General features: G+C 27.7%; 1 protein-coding gene across 1 annotated transcript; it reads left to right on the forward strand.

The window, feature by feature from the left end:
- The first annotated feature begins 238 nt into the window (after positions 1 to 238).
- LOC145837717 (uncharacterized) lies at positions 239 to 9,279 on the forward strand. The gene is made up of 8 exons (XM_082945141.1): positions 239 to 344; positions 1,534 to 1,578; positions 2,212 to 2,340; positions 2,410 to 2,532; positions 2,602 to 2,722; positions 5,490 to 5,688; positions 6,895 to 7,027; positions 7,325 to 9,279. The coding sequence occupies exons 1-8, from the start codon at positions 293 to 295 to the stop codon at positions 9,007 to 9,009; spliced, it is 2,487 nt and encodes an 828-aa protein (XP_082801267.1). The 5' UTR covers positions 239 to 292; the 3' UTR covers positions 9,010 to 9,279.
- Positions 9,280 to 19,228: the final 9,949 nt, after the last annotated feature.

The following is a 19,228-nucleotide window of genomic DNA, read 5'->3' on the forward strand; positions in this document are numbered from 1 at the left end:
TTACAAGCTAACCAGAAAGTACTGCCTAAGGCTATAACGTCATTAATTATTTCTTATTCCTAAAACTCTTGGTATATAAGAAGCTGATAAGTTACTGCAGCAGAAGAGTACGGCAATAAAGTACTTGAAAAAATAAATCACTTTATATTTATAGTAAAAATCAACGGAGTATTTTAGTAAACTTTTAATAAAATGATGTTTATTAGTGTATAAATATTTTACTTGACAATGACAATATTTTCAAGAGACTTACAATTATCTAAATATATTTCAACAATAGACAAAAATAAAAATGGATTGGAAAATAATGTGTTTATTTTTAATATTTTCATATTGCAAAGCAGGTTAGTTAAACTTATATTTTTAACAAACGACTACGAAATGTTATTTTTTCTGATAATAAATTAGTTATTTATTTTTTGTTAAAATTTTGATCTAAATTTTAAATGTATCTCTTATTTATACAGGAAAATAAATTTTAAAGAATTTGTTGTAAAAAAGTTTTACTTTACAATTTTACATGGATACTAATCATAAAACTAATTTAAAATATTGATAAAGTTTCACGGATTTTAATAGAAGCTAAGTTTTCTGATTACAGTTTTAGTAAAATATCTTAAGTTAACTAGTATATATCGATGACACATTTTTTATTCATATATAAGAAAAATTCTTCAATTCAGTGACATTAAACCTATTATTAAAATCTAAATATAATTAAAAAATATTTTTTGATGTATAATATAAAACATTTTTTAAAACTTTTTAATTGTTTTAGTTGTATGAAGTAAACAAACAACGTTTTTTTAACTAGTTTTTGTGTTTATTGATGACGAAGTTATACAGCTAACTACAACTTATTGATTATATTGTTTGAAATTTAATAAACTGTTTGTGGCTTAAAGCTACAAAATACCTTGAAAGGTGTTAAAAATAGCACAGTCTAAAGCCGATAGTAATAACCTATGAAGTATGTAAACTGTGCTTAAAAGACGCTAACGCCATATGTATGATCAAACGGGTTGTCTAAACAAGAAGAGAATGAGTTAATTTCTTCTTATAGGCTTAACAAAAATCATTGTTATAATTTAATATATCTAAAGGATACTTATTAAAGTTTTACAGATTTTGTATGCTAGTTAGAAGCGATTTTTTGGATAAAACCGTACTGCCTAAAATTAAAAACTACGTCAACATGTTTTTTATTAGTTTTATGTATTTTTTAGGTTTTGAATGTTAATTAAGATAAATGGCTTTGCATGAAACATATGTTTCAATTTTTGAATTTTGCATTTTGAAATAAACTACAAAAAAAAATATTATAAATGTGAAACAATTTTATTCGGGTAATGATGTTTTTGTAAATATCCAACATTTTTCTAAAGTTTCTTGTACAGAATTGAGCTAGTCTTTAAGGCAGTATAGCTACTATACCTATGATTCCAAAATTCATTCATTTAGTACTTAGTTAAAAATTTAAAATCAAAATTTTTACTTTGTTTAAAAATACAAAACAAGTTTTTTTTTTTTCAGATAAGTGTGAAAAAGCAAAAAACCTTGCTATAAATGGAAAAAAAGGTGAGTCAGTCGTAACATAAATAAAGCGCAGTCTAAATTTTTAAATACTTCATAGCAAAGTAGACCTCATGCAGCTTTCTGGTTTAAACAAATTATAGTTTTGCCTCAAGGGCAAAACAAAATTAGATTTAAACACAGTCTTTAAACTACATTTAAAATGATTGATGGTACTTAATAAATTACTTTATAGAAACTAATATTTGTTTTTTGTAAAAACTAAAACTTTATTTGGGGTGCAAGACACTTTAAATTCTGAGTAATTGCAAATTAGCTCTTTTAGATAAAGAAAAAAATATTTTACCACCATAATTTAACTAAGTTAAGCTGGAAATGCTTATAAATTTATGTTTTTTTAATCTTCAAATTTTTATTTTAAGACATTTCCGTTGAAAATCTTAAATTCAAACTGTTATGTAACCATTAACATAAACAAAAATTCAAGTTTTTTACACAGCTACTTTTTCACCTACTTAGAATGTTTTACAACTTCCACAATTTTAAAGCTGTGCTAATAATTTAACATTGAAATATACACTTAAATTTTGGTATAGTAATTTAGGTATAATGATTAATTAAGTAATTTACGCATCAAAACTTTAAAAAAATAGTAATTATTTTTATATGTTTTCACAGATATAGGAATAGAGGTAAAATGTACTAAAAACCCTTGTAAAATAAGCGACCCAATTGAAGATCTGGAGGAATGCTTAAAATACGACCACTGTTATGTTTCCTCTAAAAAACAATGTTTAACAAAAGCACGTAAGTTAAAGTTCTAAGTTTATTAAATCTTTTACAGTAACTATTTTTAACAACGAGTTAAATGATCAGTTCCGTTTGAGGGGTCAGAAAACGGCTTTGAAGATATAAAAAAATTGATACCTGAAGACAGTCCAACTGGTAGGTTTTTCAACCAAGGTGGTACAAATCCGTTTGTTAATCAAGGTGAACTAGGTAAGACATAAATATAAAATCATATTTGTCTCCTCAGCGATTTCTTATAGCAATTTTATCGACTTATAGGACTAAACTTCATGGCGCAAAACTGCAACCCGTATCCTTTTGGTTGCGATGTTGATCCAAACAACCCTTTTTCAGTTTTGGAAGCTGTACGTCCTCCAGTGGATATTCCTTACTGCCAAAGGTATCTATGAAAGTTATTATAATAGATATCTGGATTATAGTTTTAAATAAAGTTTGTTTTTTGAACATATCTTCTACTTAAACAAAGAAATATTTTAATATAAAATAACATATAAAAGTGTTTTAAAATTTGTTTCAAACATAAAATACATTATTAAATACAGTATTAACTAATTTTTTCTACGGTTTTTTGAAATTTTATGCAATTAAAATACTAATTCAATAAGAAACACATTCTAAGTTTAAAATTTATTCGCATGACGACGTTTCGACATTCCATTAGTCATTATCAACAAAATACTGTGCAAAAATAACTAAAAATTAGTGATAAACAACTCAGTATACAAAAATTTGAAGTAATACAGTATACAAACATTTATAAATTAAGATTATAAACTACAATAAAATAATATGTTATACAAAAACTTACAAATTGTTAAACTAATATATATTAAACTAATCAAAAATTCTTAGTGTATGGGTAATACCCGGTTTAGTTAATTGTTTATTTGAAATTGGATTATAACGTTTAATTAGTAGATCTTCACTTATCAGGGTCTCAAATTTATTTCTACATTCTTTCAAAGTTCCAATATTATTAACAGTTATTTTTTCATTTTTACAAACATTACAATTGTTAATGTGGTCAGACACAGCTGTTTTGCCTTTCAAATGTTCTTTAATTCTTTCTACTAATGGTCGTGAATAGAATCCAATATACTGGATACTCTTATCATAAGAGCATTTATACTCATAGACCAGGTTGGATTTTAATTCATGGGGTGTCTTATCTTTATTACTGTAGTAATTGCTTACTTTTGTTGTGGTAAAAATTACTTTGAAGTCTTCGATGTAATTGTTCAAAAGCTCTTCTAGTTTCTTTTTATACTCAGTACTAGGTTTTCCAATATAATGTACCTTTACGATTAAAATACTAATTAAATAATTAATAATTAAATTAAATCTATCTAAATTAAATAATCTAATTAAATAATTAGATAATTAAAATACTGTTTGAAGTTTAAACTTTCTGTGTTGTTAGGACTAGGTCAAAAATACATGGAAGTTTTTTTGTTAAGTGCTAAAAAAATATATACTACTTAAGTGTCGAATGCTTACTTATTTTGGTTAATTAAGCTATTTTTTGCTAGAAAAAATGTATAACGCTTAAGTTTCTTTATTAAAAATATAATAAATTTAGTTTCAAATTTAATCATAACATATTTACCAAAAAATTTACTTTAAAAACAAAAATTACAATAAATATAAAACTACTGAAGTTGAGTTTAAATTATTTTACTAAAGTATGAATTTTCTCTCCAACTATTAATTTAGAAAAGTTTTCAAGGTGTAATAATAGTAAAGTTTAGATTTATTATTTGATTAAGAAATTAAAACTACTTTAAATTAGTGCAACTTCAAAATAGACTTAAAAAATAATATACAAATAAAAGTTGAATTGAGCTTTTAAAAACTATTGGAGTTTAACTACAGCAGTATATCTTAAACTCTTTTTAAACTGTGTACAGCAATTTATTGGAAAATAAACTTTGTGCATACTAAATATAAATTATTTAAATACACACTTTTTTAATTTGTATCGTAGTGTATAAATAACATACTAAGAACTGTTAATTTATGTTGTAGTCAGCCTTTCTAATAGAAAAAACGTAAAAATCGTTGTTTATAATATACTGTTTCTTCTTTAAAAATTTTTAGTGTACAGTAAAGTAACTTCTATGCGCATTACTATATACAAGTGTCTACTGTGAGAACTACTGTAGAACCACACTCGTTAAGGCCGAGTGGTTAAAGCGATTAATTAGAAATCAATTGGGCTCTGCCATTGACGCTATTCTCGATTAACCAAAAGGTTCTTTGAGCACAAGGTCATAGGACTTAATATTTTAAGCGTTTTTTGTGACGCTCAATAAACTTTTGTAAATATGATAACTGGTCTACAGTTTAAGTGAACTTAAACGTTTTAACTTAACCTGCACTTTAAGTTTAGATTCTTGAAAAACTCAAAACATTTGTATAGTATTTCCGTTTTTAACAGATATTTTTCAAAACTATCAGATGTAATTGTAAAACTTACAAAAAGTTACTTTGTTATATTTAAAAAAATCGAGCTTAAGGGAATTTTTTGCCTATTCAAAAAGTTTTTGCATTCCCTACCAAAAATATCACACGCCGCCTCTGAACATAACTAAACTAATGTCTAGTAGAATAGTTTTTATTTCTAGGAGCATGCTTAGTCAAGAATATGTTTATTTATTTAGTAAACTACTTAAAGACAACTCTCGAATATTTTTAGCTCTGGAAAAGCTGTAAGAATGTGTTAATGAAATTATTTCTTCCCTTAAAATTTTTATTGAACTTTTTCCTTAAACATACTTTAACCTTTTATTATTCTTACTGTTGCGTTATGCAAGTTTTAGTAATCCGTCTTCTAGAACCATCACTATTATGAATCGATATCATTGTTTCTGGATTTATTATTATTGTTTGACATTATCAATGACAAAACAAAAGCGTTTAAAAAGTTTTGTCTAAGGACCTGATGTACCAAAAAACCTTTCGGTTATCAAGTCGCACACCACAATAATTACGCAAAATTTAGAACTTTTAAATAGATTTTAAGTTTTATAAGTAAAATGAACTTATTAGAGTAATAAGCGATTTTAAGCATCCAGTATAACATTTTGATTATTCACACAAAGCGTATTATCTATAAAGAAAACAAGTTTTACGATATTTCATTGCAGAATTGCATGTAACCCGTCACAACCTGTGTTTGAACTAGACAGGACTTCATGTTTAAAAAACCCTGGGTGTTATTACGACGATGAATTAGCTACCCTTAGAAGATTTTTTGGTGAACAAATTTTGCCTGGAGTTCCTGCGTGCCACTTAGTTGTGCGAAATCATAATTTCCACAAAGCGGTGAAGAATGAAAAAATGATGGTTTTTTAATTTTTAATATTTTCAAAGTGTAAAGTGTTATTTTAAATATAGTATACAGAAGTTTTGAAATGTACTGATTTTTTTACTTTATAATTTTTTTAACTGTTAGTTTTCACAAAATCGAAAATATAAGAATTTAAACTTTAAAATGTTTTGCCAAAAAGGGTTTGTCAGCTACAAAAAACTCATATCCTATCGTCATATGACAAACCCTTTTGTTAAAAGATTGCTTTGAAGTAAACTTTAATATAAAAATCTCGTATGTTCATTTTCTTAAATTTAAAACAGTGAATTGTATTAATTAATTTAAAACAAAAACTATAAAAAAAACTGTTTATTTTCAAAAACTTTTTTGATAGTTTTTAGAGTCATGTATAATTTATTTTTTAAGTATTACGAAGTAACGATGTGATACGATGTGAAACTTATGTTTTAGTAATTTACAGTTCACAGCATTTGAAAGTTATCACGTTGTTTACTATTTATCTAGGTGTCTAAATTGATAGAACTAAACTAAATAATTTAAGGTACTGTCTTAGCGCAAAAATAAAATTTATCTTGTAATGTTTGGTTTAACTAAAAATTCTGATGCTAATTTATAAATTTTAAAAAATTATAAAATTTATACCAAACACTTAAAAAACAAGCAGCTAAAAAGAATTATTGAAGTTTATAAGTAAATTTATTTTTGGTTTTAGCTAAAAGAGATATTAAGCTTTGATTTTTTGTATATTTTTCAAAACATCTTGACTAATGTATTTAATAGTATTACATGCATTAGTTACAAGTATAGCAAAAAGTGGCATAAATCAACAATGCTTGACCTATATGTGTTGTGAGGTAAACCTAAAATTTATCAAATTTAAAGTTTTAGCCACACCACGCTAATAGCTTATGATTTAATGTTTCAGTATTTGTGGTCTAAACTTTTTGTTTTAATTTGATTATTTATAAAAGTTTATCCTGATCTAATTTTTAATTGTGTAAACTTAAATTGTTTCTTAAATATCTGTTTATATTTATCTGTTCTTAAAAATAAAACTAAGGAAATAACTTTTTTTGACCAAGTTTATTTCATAACAATAATACTAAGCTATTTATTTTATTACTTTTCTTTGAAAAAAAAACCAACTACTTATTATTTTTTACTTTCATTTTAGTCTTTGACCTCAATTTTGAATTATAATACTAAATTTTAAAAAACAGGATGGCTCATCTTTCAATGGTCTTTATACCAAATGCTGGCTAAAAAGAAACCAACTTCCATTAAACGAAGGCTGCCATGTTACAAGCGCTCTAAATTTTTTTAATTATCCTAGTCAACAAGCTGGTTGGGAAGGTATATTTTTTAGTAAAATTAAGTTAAATATAACAAAGTTGTACAAAATAACAATTACTAAATGTAAGAAAATTTACTGTCTCATTCTAATGAATAACAAAGAGTTGTGCTGGTTAAGGGTATTTCCCTTCACCGACTCCGACACTGCTTGCCTCCTCTCATTACTAAACGTATGCATTTATAAACTTCACCACTACTTATTGACGTATAAAACATTTTGCACCAGTATAAAATTAACGTCAATAAAAGTTGATAAAGTATTAAAAAAGTTAAATTTATTAAGATAATTTTTTTCAGGTATAACAAAAGAGGAGTGCAATATTTTGGGACATTGTCCAACTGAAGACGGTTGTGTAGTAGCAGGAAATGTGAAATCAATAAGGACTAGATCAGCTGCACTGGAAAAAAGTATAGATTCTGTAAATGAAAGGTACGGACAACCTTTATGTCAACAATATGATTTTGACTTAAAAAATCCAGCGGGATACTTGAACAGTTATTCAATGTGCATGATGTCTGGTTGTGCAGTCACTAGTGATATTAATACTAGCACATTACAAAACGCACTATACAATGTTGTCATTGCAAGTTCACTGTCAACTTTACAGAAATATCAAGCGATAAACATGATAATGACTGGAGAGATGCAACCACATAATTATAAAGATAAAATTGCTGCTCTTCAAAACAGCTGTGACAACTCGAACTCGTGGTTAAACCAAATAGGAGGTAACGGATTTTCATCACTGTTAAGTGGACTTGGTAACATTAACAACCCTTTTAATGATCAAAATAATCAGAATCCTATTGCTCCTTACTCTTTAAATCTTGGTGATAATGGTAGAATTAACAGTGGAACAGAAGAAGATGTTAGTGGAGAAATGAGTCAGGGAAAACAGTTTTTGAATGTATTAAGTAGCAATTTGAATGAAAATCCGTTTGCAAACATGAACAATTTACCAGGACTTGATTTAGGTATGTTAGGTAACTTAGGCGGAATGGAATTTGGCTCACAAGGACCAAACGTTGGTGCATTTGGTAACCAAAATGGTCTAAACAGCATTTTCGGATCGAGTCAAGGAGGTTTTAATGCAGCAAATAATCTAAATTCAATCTTTGGTGGTGGGGCTAATGGGTTAGGACAAAATCCATTTACAAATTTAAACAATAATTTTGGATGTCCGTACTCTTCACCAACATTTGGAAACTATCCAGCTCTTAAAGGTAAGTTTACAGGATGTTGTAAACGTCATCAATGCTTTTATCCTAGAAGTGCAATTAACCAGCAGCATTCTGGTGTAGCATCGTATTACGGCAGCTGGACATCTTGGTCAAAATGCTCTGTCACTTGTGGAGGAGGAAGACAAGAACGAAAAAGGGATTGTGTTAACATCAACAACCAGCCCTGTGATATAACAACAGAAGCAAACTCTGTTGAAGAAAAAATTTGTAATGATCAACAATGCCCACAGATTACGAATTGGGGAGCTTGGTCACTTTGCTCAGTAACATGTGGGCTAGGAGTACAAGAAAGGTATCGAACTTGTGTACCAGCAGGCTCTTGTCCAAACGAAAAGCTTTTGGAGCAACAAGAGTGCTCTGCTGCTAGTAGTTGCCCAGTGTTTGGTAAATGGGATCAATATAGTCAATGCGATAGTTTATGTGGTCCTGGAATGAAAACACGCCAACGTCCTTGTTTGCAAAACTGTGACTCTGTTACTTCTGCGGATCTTCGTCAATCTGTGTCTTGTTACACGATTAACGGAGAAGTCAAAGAAACTAAAACTAGTGAAACTTGTGGTTTTAATACAAACAGGTGTTCGCAGACGGTTATCATAAGCTGCTTGAAGTCAGACGGAACTCAAGGATGCTGCGGTGAAAATCATAAAGATGGTGAAAAAATTGTCAAATGTAAACAATCGTGTTCCTATTACTGTAATCTTCCATTATATAAAAAATATTGTCATGAAGTATGGCATTAATTTCATTAATCGCAAAACATGGATCAATTATTATAGTTTCTTAAGTGTTCAACTGTTTTTTATATTAACATATAAACTTTACAAACTATTTACTCAACCTGAACAACTTGTTAAAGTAATTTGTTTTGTTCAACTGTAATAAATGTTATATAACTTATTATAATTTAGTTTTTTTTAAATCTGTTGCTACAGCTTTTTAACAACACGTATATCTAAATACTTAAACAAACATATGTTATACGTCAGTTCAATAAAATAGGTACTTTGCAAGTTCTTGTTATAATTAAAAAAAAATAACTGCATTGCATAAAGCATTAAACATATATTTTTTTTTAAAACAATAAATTTATTAAATTTTGCTTATAACTTTACTGAAAATAGTTATTAGAAGTTTGTAACTTAAAATTATTTAATACTTTGATAAAGTAATTTTATAAGGGTAATTTTTCTATAAAGTAGAATACTTTAAGAAAATTTTGTTAGAAACTGGTATTTGAACGTAAAGAACTTAATTTGATATAAAAGTTAAGGTGTCTTTTTAAAATTTGATATCTAACTATGTATTTTTGATATTTTAGTACTACATTAAATCATGTTGAAACTTCAACTCTTAGTGGTGTATGAAAAAGCATTTTTATATATCCATTGAAAATTTCTAACTATTTTGTTTTAAGAAAATAGTTTTTACTGCTAATTCTGTATAGTTTACTTTTTATACTGAAATTTGTAACTACAACAAGACTTTAATAGTCATACTTGAAAGTGTAATAGTTCAACGTGCATTTTGTAACTAGTAAAACTGTATATTTGGTAATAAAAAAAAACAAAGTGATGTTGGTTGAAAGATTATTTAGATTATAACAATATACTAAAACTAAAACATTTATTCTAGTTAGCTGTTTAGTTTAAAATTTTTTATAAAAAACAGTTAAATATATATATTTATGGTGCTAACTAGTTTTTATAAGGTTAAAAGTAGAGATATCTATAAAGTACGCTACTTAAATCCAGGAAAAATTTCGTATTTTACGTAAAGTGCGTATCTTTCAGTTTTTAGACAACTTTCACCTTTTTATCTGCTAATAGTTTGTTTTGAGCAATAAATCAGCTTGTTGTTAAAAGTATCTGTTTTGTTGATATTGTAATAAATTTTAAGCGGTTAAATATAAAAACAAAAAAGACAAGTCAATTTAATTTGCAATAATAATAATTTAATTTGTTTAACTTCGTCGGTTTATTTTACAAAAATAAAACGGTCATGTTCGATATTTTATACGTACTTTACAAGGTTGTATAACTTTTAAAGTTGGTACACTATCAATATCCATACTGTATTAATTTTTCTAAAGTTTAAAAACTAAAGCATTTTGATGCTACAAAATAAACCTGTTTTAAAATAAAATATTTAAAGAATAATTATATTGGCTGTATTTCGTAGAAAACTATTTGAAATTATAACATATAAAATTATTATTGTACAAAACCTTTTTGTAAACATTGTTAACAGTATGTGAAATGGTATACTCACAATTGCCACCTGCGCACAATTCCCACCTATTTTTGTTTTCTTCTTTTTTTTTTGACACTGTTAACCCTTACCCTTGGTCAGTAAGTGATTCTCGGATATGATCGGGTGCTAATTGTGCGCGGGTTAGAACTGAGAGGTTCTCATGTGAAATACATGAGAGTTCGGAATTCAGAGTGAATCTATTTATGAACAAAAAATTAAAATACAAAGTTAGTTATTGATTTTTTGATTGCAATTGAAAACTAGGCTTGAGTCAAATAGACAAATATAATGAGCTAGTTGTTTATAAAAAGAACTTATTACGGTCATCTTCATGAGCCCGTTGCCCATTCAGTAGCCTAGGCCAAATACGCACTAAACGAAGTAGAGCTCGTATGTGTTGGACGTTTGCCAAGAATCGGCGTTAAGGGATAGTCACGTATTCTAAAAAAATCTTTGAACGACTGAAAATTTTCAGGACTGACTATACTGTAGTATTGTGATACCTCGTTGAGAACCCATTTTCCGACTATAATGTTATATTTGGTGTGATCATCTATCACATTTAGTCGCCGAAATTCCTTGATGAAGTAATTCATGGTTTGGCGTAGTTTAGTAATTTTAGTAAAACGGTGAAACCTACGTTCAAGGTTATCTGCGCTAGTTTATTTAATAAAACATTTGTCGTCGTTGATGTAAATCGGGTCAAGACGTACGTAAAATGGAGATTGTTGTAAGAATTGACAATCTCTTGTGTTGGGAATGTCGAAAGCCGACAAATGGTCTGCATTTCGATGTTTCCTCAACTGCACGGATGGTGTTAATCTCGACTCAACTTTTTTAATGAGTTTTTTTAAAGCCTCTCGGCTTCTTAAATTAGAAGAGCTGTTAGCTCTTTGTTTTTCTAATGTTTTAATAATCTCATTAACATTTTTAGACGCCGTTTGATGACTGTACGCCTATAAATGTGCAAAGCTGTTCGGCGCGACATAGTTTTGGCGTATTTTTTGTTCATTAATGGTGTTCGTTTTCGTTGTGTGTTCGTTACTATTATCGCAAGGTAGTGGATCGTAGCGTTTAAGGACACCATTATAACCCTCAGCTCTTGCTGCTAACACTTTCCTTGTATCGTCTGTCATCAATTTGTGTTGGTCTGTTATGTTAGTCGGCTCAGGGTTAATAGTTGGTATGTGATTCCTAGCATCCAAAACCTTTTCAGCGTCTTGAGAACGCGTTGCGTGCTTATTAACTAACCTCGAGCAGTCGTATGCTGACAAAGGTATGGGTTTCTTGCTGTTAGCACTCATACTCAAGTATAAGTGATTAGTTCTACTAGTCGTGTTAGTGAGAGTATGTTAAAATTAAACGTACTCTGCAAAAGGTCTAACATAATCTAGCCTACAAATCAATGCTAGAGATACAAGTTAAGCTTAACTAGGTTAAATTCTAGTAAGTAAACAAATGCGAATAACACTCACTGTTTATTTTACAATGTAACTATCTACGATCAAAGAAAATAAATTAAGTGACTCGTTAAATGAAAATTAGTGATATTAGCAAGAATATTAATCAATGCCCAATAGCACGTAATGTTAAGTAAGCGACTCAAAAGTACGTCTCAAACATAATCAAAAGTAGTGCTCAAAAACTAAGCACATACGCCTACCCCTACGAAAAAACACATTAATGCCAGCTGTTACTAACATTAACCAGCAGCACAAACAAGCCAAACCAGTGGTCGGCACGCTGATCAAAATCTGTGTATACTAAAATGCAAAAAATTAAGTCTGTGCACCCCAAGATATTATTTTGATAAGCGCCTCGAGTGATGGGACACGTGAACTTTTACTTCACTAACACTTCTCTTAAAGCAAAATTCTGCTTACATGACAATTCAAAATTCTTTTTAAAATAATTAAGAGACTATATCTTAAAAACTTTTTGTACTTTTGAAAAATAAAAAAAACGTCTGGTCTTATTAATATCTATAGGCCATTTTTTTTCAAACTTTTTATTTCATTAAAATATTCAAAAACTACTAAAAATAACTTTATTTGTTAACCTTTTTCATCCATGTCTCAAAAATATTTAAAATTCTGCAAAAGTAAAAAAAAAACGTGTAGGTATTTAAAAGACCTACATACGTATATACTTTTTTTTTGTTCAAAATATACACTACTTTTGAAGTTAAGGTCCTTTGGATATCTTTTATATACTAGAATTGTCCGAATTTAATTTGTTATGCACCCAAAATTCTTGAGGTTTTATGTAATGATATATATTTTCATACAACCCAATAAGTTTTAACTCCTATATAGAAAAGTCATAACTCAGTTTATATTTACATTAAAACCTTTAAATTTTTATGAACCTGTTATTTGGTGTACCTTATTTCAACAATGATATTTTAATTATATAGCCCTGTCTTATATACTTATTAATTGAACATATCTCCGCAGTCACTATAAAATCCCTAGTACAGTAGTCTTAAAGTATTTTGTTTAATATTAACTACATACATGATATTAAACAAACAGACAAACGACAACAAAAAACAAGTTAAAAACAGATAAATTTAAAATAATGTATTGTATATCTTGTTGCTCTCCCTACAGCTGGTGCAGTTTTTTTTCATAGACTGAATTTTTGCACTTCACGAAGTTCAGGGTTGTATCTGATTGTCACTTCGTTCTGTAAAAAATAAAAATTTAAAAGTTTACTATGTTTTCTTATAAAAATTGTTACATAGAATTGAGATCCCGAATCGTTAAGTTCGCTTTTTTTAATATTATAACAAAATCAGCCTGAATAACAAGCATTAGCAGGGTTTGTTACTCTTTCAGTAAAAAAATTATCCTGACCCTGAGTTTTTAAAATATTTTTAAAACTTCATATATTAATATTCAAAATAAATAAAGTTTAAAATAAAAATTCAGGTTATTCAACAAAATTGGAATTTAAAAAATACAGATAATTGAAGCTACAACAAAGAACTTTCATTTAATAAAATAAAAAAAACACTTGAATAAGTATCAAAAAAAAAATTATCCTGAGAATTTTAAAAGCCTTATACTGTTCTGATTTGTACTAAGTGTGTGGGACTCTGCATGAGTTACAAAAAACTAGCTCTAGTCATCTTGAGTTTAAAAAAGAAAAGAGAAAGCCAAAGTTTAAAAGTAGCAGTATTATTAAAGTAACATTTTGATAAAAAAGAATTAAGATCTAAATTAAACATTCATATTAAAAAATATATATATACTCATTAAAAGATTTTACACAAATACAAAAACTAGACTACCTTTTGCACGAAAAAAAAAACATGCTTAGTAAGACTGTATTTCTAGAAAAGATTTTTAGGTGCGTGGCAATCTTGAATCATACCAAAACCTAGAACTGGTTATTAAAAGGGATGCATCTTTTTAGAGCAAAAATATTTGTTGAGTGTTAAAAACATCTATCTTGAGTTACATCAAACTAGTTAAGTCATCTTGATTTGTGATAAAAAAAACTAAAAAAGTATTAGAAGACAAATTGAATATTCTAAAATGAACAGTTATCTTTTTTTGTTAAAATAACAGATCAAAATAGTTAGAAAATAAAGATAGTCTTAAGAACTTTTTTTTTTCAAAACTTTAAAGTTAACAAACTTAAGTAACAAGTAAATACTTAAAAAGTATACCTAACTAGCCTGAGATTTACAAAAGAACCCCAGACAAATATTAGCCAGCACGAGATTTTCAAAGACTTGTATAAAATTCAAGCTAATCTCTGTGTGTGGCAACTTAATGTTAATTTAAGCCTCTAATTTCTGTAAATTTCTTATCGTTTTTATATGTACTGTTCAATTATGGATAAAAGTATAATAACTATTTGGTTATAGTTATTTAAAACTTAAAACTGTCACTTAAAATGTATTCATTACTACTGATGTGTATATCTTTAAACGGAATTGTAAATATACTTTAATTATTTTTGTCTTAATTAAAGTATTTTTTATTTAAACATAAATTCTTAAATTTTGCTGTAAATATAAAAATTAGCTTTAAATTTTTTTTATTATTGAATTAATAATATCATTATCATGTAAATATCTTTATAAGAATAATTGTTTAGTTTAAAAAGTAGGTTATATTGATAAATTTAATTTAAAAAAGGGAAATTTCTTCATTAAGCAAAATATTGTAGTTTACTAATATTAATAGTAAAAAGGAAAACACTAACTTTTTTCATTTAATCATGATCGTAGCTGGTAACAGCTTCCTCCCGTATCAGTCAATGGAGTTCACAAGAGCTTTGGACATTCTCTCTATTTTTTCAGGTGCAGGCTGTTTCCTCAGTGTTTATATAAAGAATGATATGTAATCTTTAATACCAAAACAGATCATGAGAGTAAAATGGCCAATAAACTAAAATCTGAATTAAACACCAGGGCTAGATATAACTTAACAATTGAGCTATGTCGCTTGAATTAAATATATATAATAATAAAACAATAATTTTTTTTTGTGTTATCTCAAAATTTCGTGCACCCCTAAATGAGTTTCGTGTATCCAAAAGTTTCGTGCACCCCAAAAAAAACTCGTAAACTAGTGTGTGCACCAGTGTACACATTGCCGACCACTGAGCCAAACAACAACCAATGACCTCACTCGCGGTAATTTTTATACCGCTTTCGCGTTATTCGCGTTTTTAATAAATCACTTCAGAACGAGAATGCAGATACACGTACAACGAACCTTTTCTGCTTACATAAACTGAGCTTTAGTGATTGAATACATAAAGCTTCAAGAATATTTAAGAGTTGTCAACTCCCTTTAAAATTAAAAAATTATATTATTTGTATTAACTTTCACACTATGATTATAAATTAAGTGTTGTCTAATCGTAAAAAAATAGTTTTTATCAGGTTTTTACGATTGACAATTAAACCAGCCTCTTAATATTTTTGTCACATGCTGATCAACTCGTTAGTAATACCGCTGAAACGCTTTTCCACGATACTTAAAAAATTATCGTAAAAAATTCTATTAAACTCTACTTTAATGTTATGATTATTGCTTGAAGTTTACTTTAAAAAACTTCGAAGCAAGCAAATAAAATAATAAGTTTAAGAACAGAAATTTTCTTGAGGTAAAATTTTCATCTTCTAACATGTTAATTTAAATGAATATGCAACTTTTTTACTGTTTTTTGTTTATAAGATGTAGTGTAATAGGTGTTAAATCTTAAAGATACAAACAAGCAGACTTATTTGGGAAATCAAAACAACTTTATCTGTTTGCAAGTACTTTATTTACTTACGGCGTTTCGTTGCTCATAAAATAACTGACCGTATAGTTTGTAAAAAGTTATTTCAAAACTTGATTAAAAAAATTGTAAAACCAAGGTTTTTCTAATGTTGCAAAACTAAAAACAGTATGTGATTTGGTCAAAAGTTTCTAAAGTTAATAATAAAATCCTTTGAGTTTTAAAACCATTCAGAAATAGTTTTTTTAAACATTTTTGATTGGCTAGTTTTGAGTGAAAAGTATTCTTTATAAAACTTGGCAACTAACATAGTTATAGGATTTTTATATAACTTATTTTAGTAATCTACCGGATCCTAAAATTCAGATTCAGATCCGGATTCGGCCAAGTACGAAATTTTTGGATCCGGTAGATCACTTTAAGATTTTTGAATTATACTTACTTGTTTGTTAAAAGTGAAACAAAGTATAAAATTTCTTGGAAAAATAATAAAATTAAAATTATATAAGACGTAAAACATACAAAGTTACAAAAAAGCAGGCACTTTAAAGTTTAAAACGATTGTAAGTTAATATATTGTCAATAAAGCTTTATTTCAATTTGCAGCTACTTGTGTGTTTAATTTCGGTTTTTCTTATTTGATTAGCATTAATTCTATATTATAAAGTTCACTTCCAACACATTTTTAGAATTTTCAAGTTATTCTCAATGTTTGTGCTTTAACACGATATACATTCATGCAAGTGATCGTAAATTTATACAAAGAAGAAAAAATACAACTTAAACAATTTGAAAATATGTAACACTAAAGCAGATTCCGCATACTTTTAGCTGTATACTTTTATCTTAATATTTAATTATTTGTTTTATTGATAATTTTAGTTTATGACATAAATGTTTTAACTTAGATTATTTAAAGTTTTTTTTTCAAAACTATGTTATAACAAAAAAAGATATTATCAGTTAATTTGTTTTTTAGAGTGAAACATTGTTTTAATATTAGAATTTTCATGTAATTTAGGTTATATCATTCTTTTTAGCAGTAAGTTGAGACCTTTAATTGCTATCTTTAAAGACAAAAGCTTAACATAAAGGTTATAGCTAATTTTATATTGTTTTTAGTGCGGAGTTATAGTTTACAAAAAACATATGTTTTTAAATAATTTGTTTGTTGTGTAATATCATTTTTAGCATTTATGTAAATATTATTCATTGTTTATGTTTAATTAATTGTGAATGACTCGTTACCAAAATTGAAATAATTTATTTCTTATATAATTTCAAAATTTTATAAAGCTTATTTTGGTAATGTTTCCATTTTGGAGATCCTGTTAGAAGAAATTTAAAAGTAACTCATTTAAATTTTAAGTTTTTTACTTTATGTCAAACATTTATACTTTATATTCAAAAGAAAAATAGAGTTTAAAAGTTAAAAATAAAAATAATAAGTTATATTGAAATAGATTCCCGCATACTTTTAGCTCTATATTATTATGTTGATATATAATTTTTTTTTGTATTATTAGGGCTGAAATATACTAAAAATACTAAAATACAGTGAACTTCAGTTGTTAATACCATAAAATAAATTTGACTCACTAGGTCAATATAACAAAAGCTTGAGCTTTTTAATAGCATACACTTCATGATTATTTAAAGATGCATTGATTTGTATTTAGTATAAACATGTTTTGCTTAATAGTTTAAAATACAGTTAGTTTTTTTATTCATAAAATGTTTGATTTAAGTGAAAAAATAGTTGAAAAAAAAAACTAATACGACCTATTTTGAAAGCTTTATCAAAGTATAGTTTACACAACAAAGAAAATATATTAATATTTAAAATTAAGATTTAGTGCACTATAATATTATTATACCATCATTATTTTTATTTTACGGTAAATATAATGTCTTCAATAGTCTGGCAGTATTTTAATACAAGTTTAGAAGACAATTTCAGCGTAGTATGCAGTATCTGCGGAACTAGGACCAAAAGAGGAAATGATCATGAGGCCTAAACTACCTTTTCCATGCAAAATCATTTGAAAACTCAACACAGCGAGAGTTACAGAAAGTCTCAAAAATCATCATTAGACAACGATTGAAGTTGTAGTACGTTCTTAACTACGAAGAAAAAAAGATTGAAACTATTAGGCAAACTAGCCTTGATGATTATAAGTCTATCAAACCCTGGGACATTAACACTTCAAAAGCATGAATATGAGTGCTATAGACAATCAGCCTTTTTCAATTGTTTATGATCAAGTGTTCATAGAGCTCTTAGCTGATTTAGAGTCAATATACGTAATTACGAGTACTAAATACTTTATTGAAACCATATTTCCACAGGCTTATGATAGCCTGAAGCTGAAAATATCTAATGAGTTGTCACATGCTTCGTCGTTGTCATTCACAAGTATATGTATAAAAGTTCGAGGACAAATGAATCATATACTTTTCTAATAGCGCATTGATTAAATGAAAATGTTGTTTCAAACATCATGTTTTGCATTGCGGGAATAAAGTTTGATCACACTGGCCGAAAAACTTGTAGTTACGTTCAGGATATGCTTAGTAGTTGGAAGATTACCTTGGATCATGTTTACTTTTTTTGCTAGACAATGCACACAAGTATAAGCGGTCAATAACATAGTTAAAGTCCTCGTCAGTATCATGTTTTATACATACGCTTCAGCTAGCCATCAAAGATTCATTGTTTGTGGACGATCGTATAAATTTGTTATTAGCAATAGCACAAAAGTTAGTTTACCACTTCAGTCATTCTTTTAAAGCGTGTGAAATGCTAAAAAACCAGATATGACTCCACATTAATAGAACAAAAAGCCTTGCTTCTTGATAAAAGGTGGAACTCAATTTACCTTATGCTAAAGAGACTGGAAAAGCTAAAATCAAGTGTCCAGCATTATGTGGCTATTATTGGAATTTGGAATGGATCAAATTGAAATTATAAAATCGATTCCAAATTGATTATTACAGCTGAAGAATGGCAACTGGTTAATCACATATTCTACTGCTCCAACCTGTTTTTATTGTAACTAAGGAGTGTAGTAAAAAAAAAATGCATTGCTCTCAAGTGTGATCTCGCATTCACGATCACTGACAAAGTTTGTTAACTTTTGTGTAAATTTAGTAGAAGTATCAAATGTTTGTAGAACTTTACTAAAAAAATGGCTTGCGAAAGAAGGTTCTTTAACAATAACAACATTTTAGACCTGAATGACAACAAACTACTGTTAGTCACAACAGCTGTTGATTCACAATATCGACTTTCCGCTTTCCCTTCTTATCTCAAAAATAATGTTCTTTGTTTAGAACAGAATCAAACACAGCTACACAGAAGAAAAAGCAACAGGATTCTGTTGATGAAGAAGTTGAAGCAAAAACTTAGGGCTTTTTTGCTACAGAAAATTTGAATGCAAAAACTGAAGAAGCTAAAATTTTTAA

Source organism: Thalia democratica, chromosome 6 (assembly GCF_965202585.1).
Source record: "Thalia democratica chromosome 6, ktThaDemo2.hap1.1, whole genome shotgun sequence".
NCBI classification, from domain to species: domain Eukaryota; kingdom Metazoa; phylum Chordata; class Thaliacea; order Salpida; family Salpidae; genus Thalia; species Thalia democratica.

What these genes read in the sequence shown, in the direction of transcription:
- LOC145837717 (XM_082945141.1), top strand. Translation starts at nt 293, where the DNA reads ATGGATTGGAAAATAATGTGTTTATTTTTAATATTTTCATATTGCAAA. An exon ending in ATTTTCATATTGCAAAGCAG is followed by an intron (nt 345 to 1,533) that starts GTTAGTTAAACT and finishes TTTTTTTTTCAG; the next exon opens with ATAAGTGTGAAAAAGCAAAA. An exon ending in TCAACAAGCTGGTTGGGAAG is followed by an intron (nt 7,028 to 7,324) that starts GTATATTTTTTA and finishes AATTTTTTTCAG; the next exon opens with GTATAACAAAAGAGGAGTGC.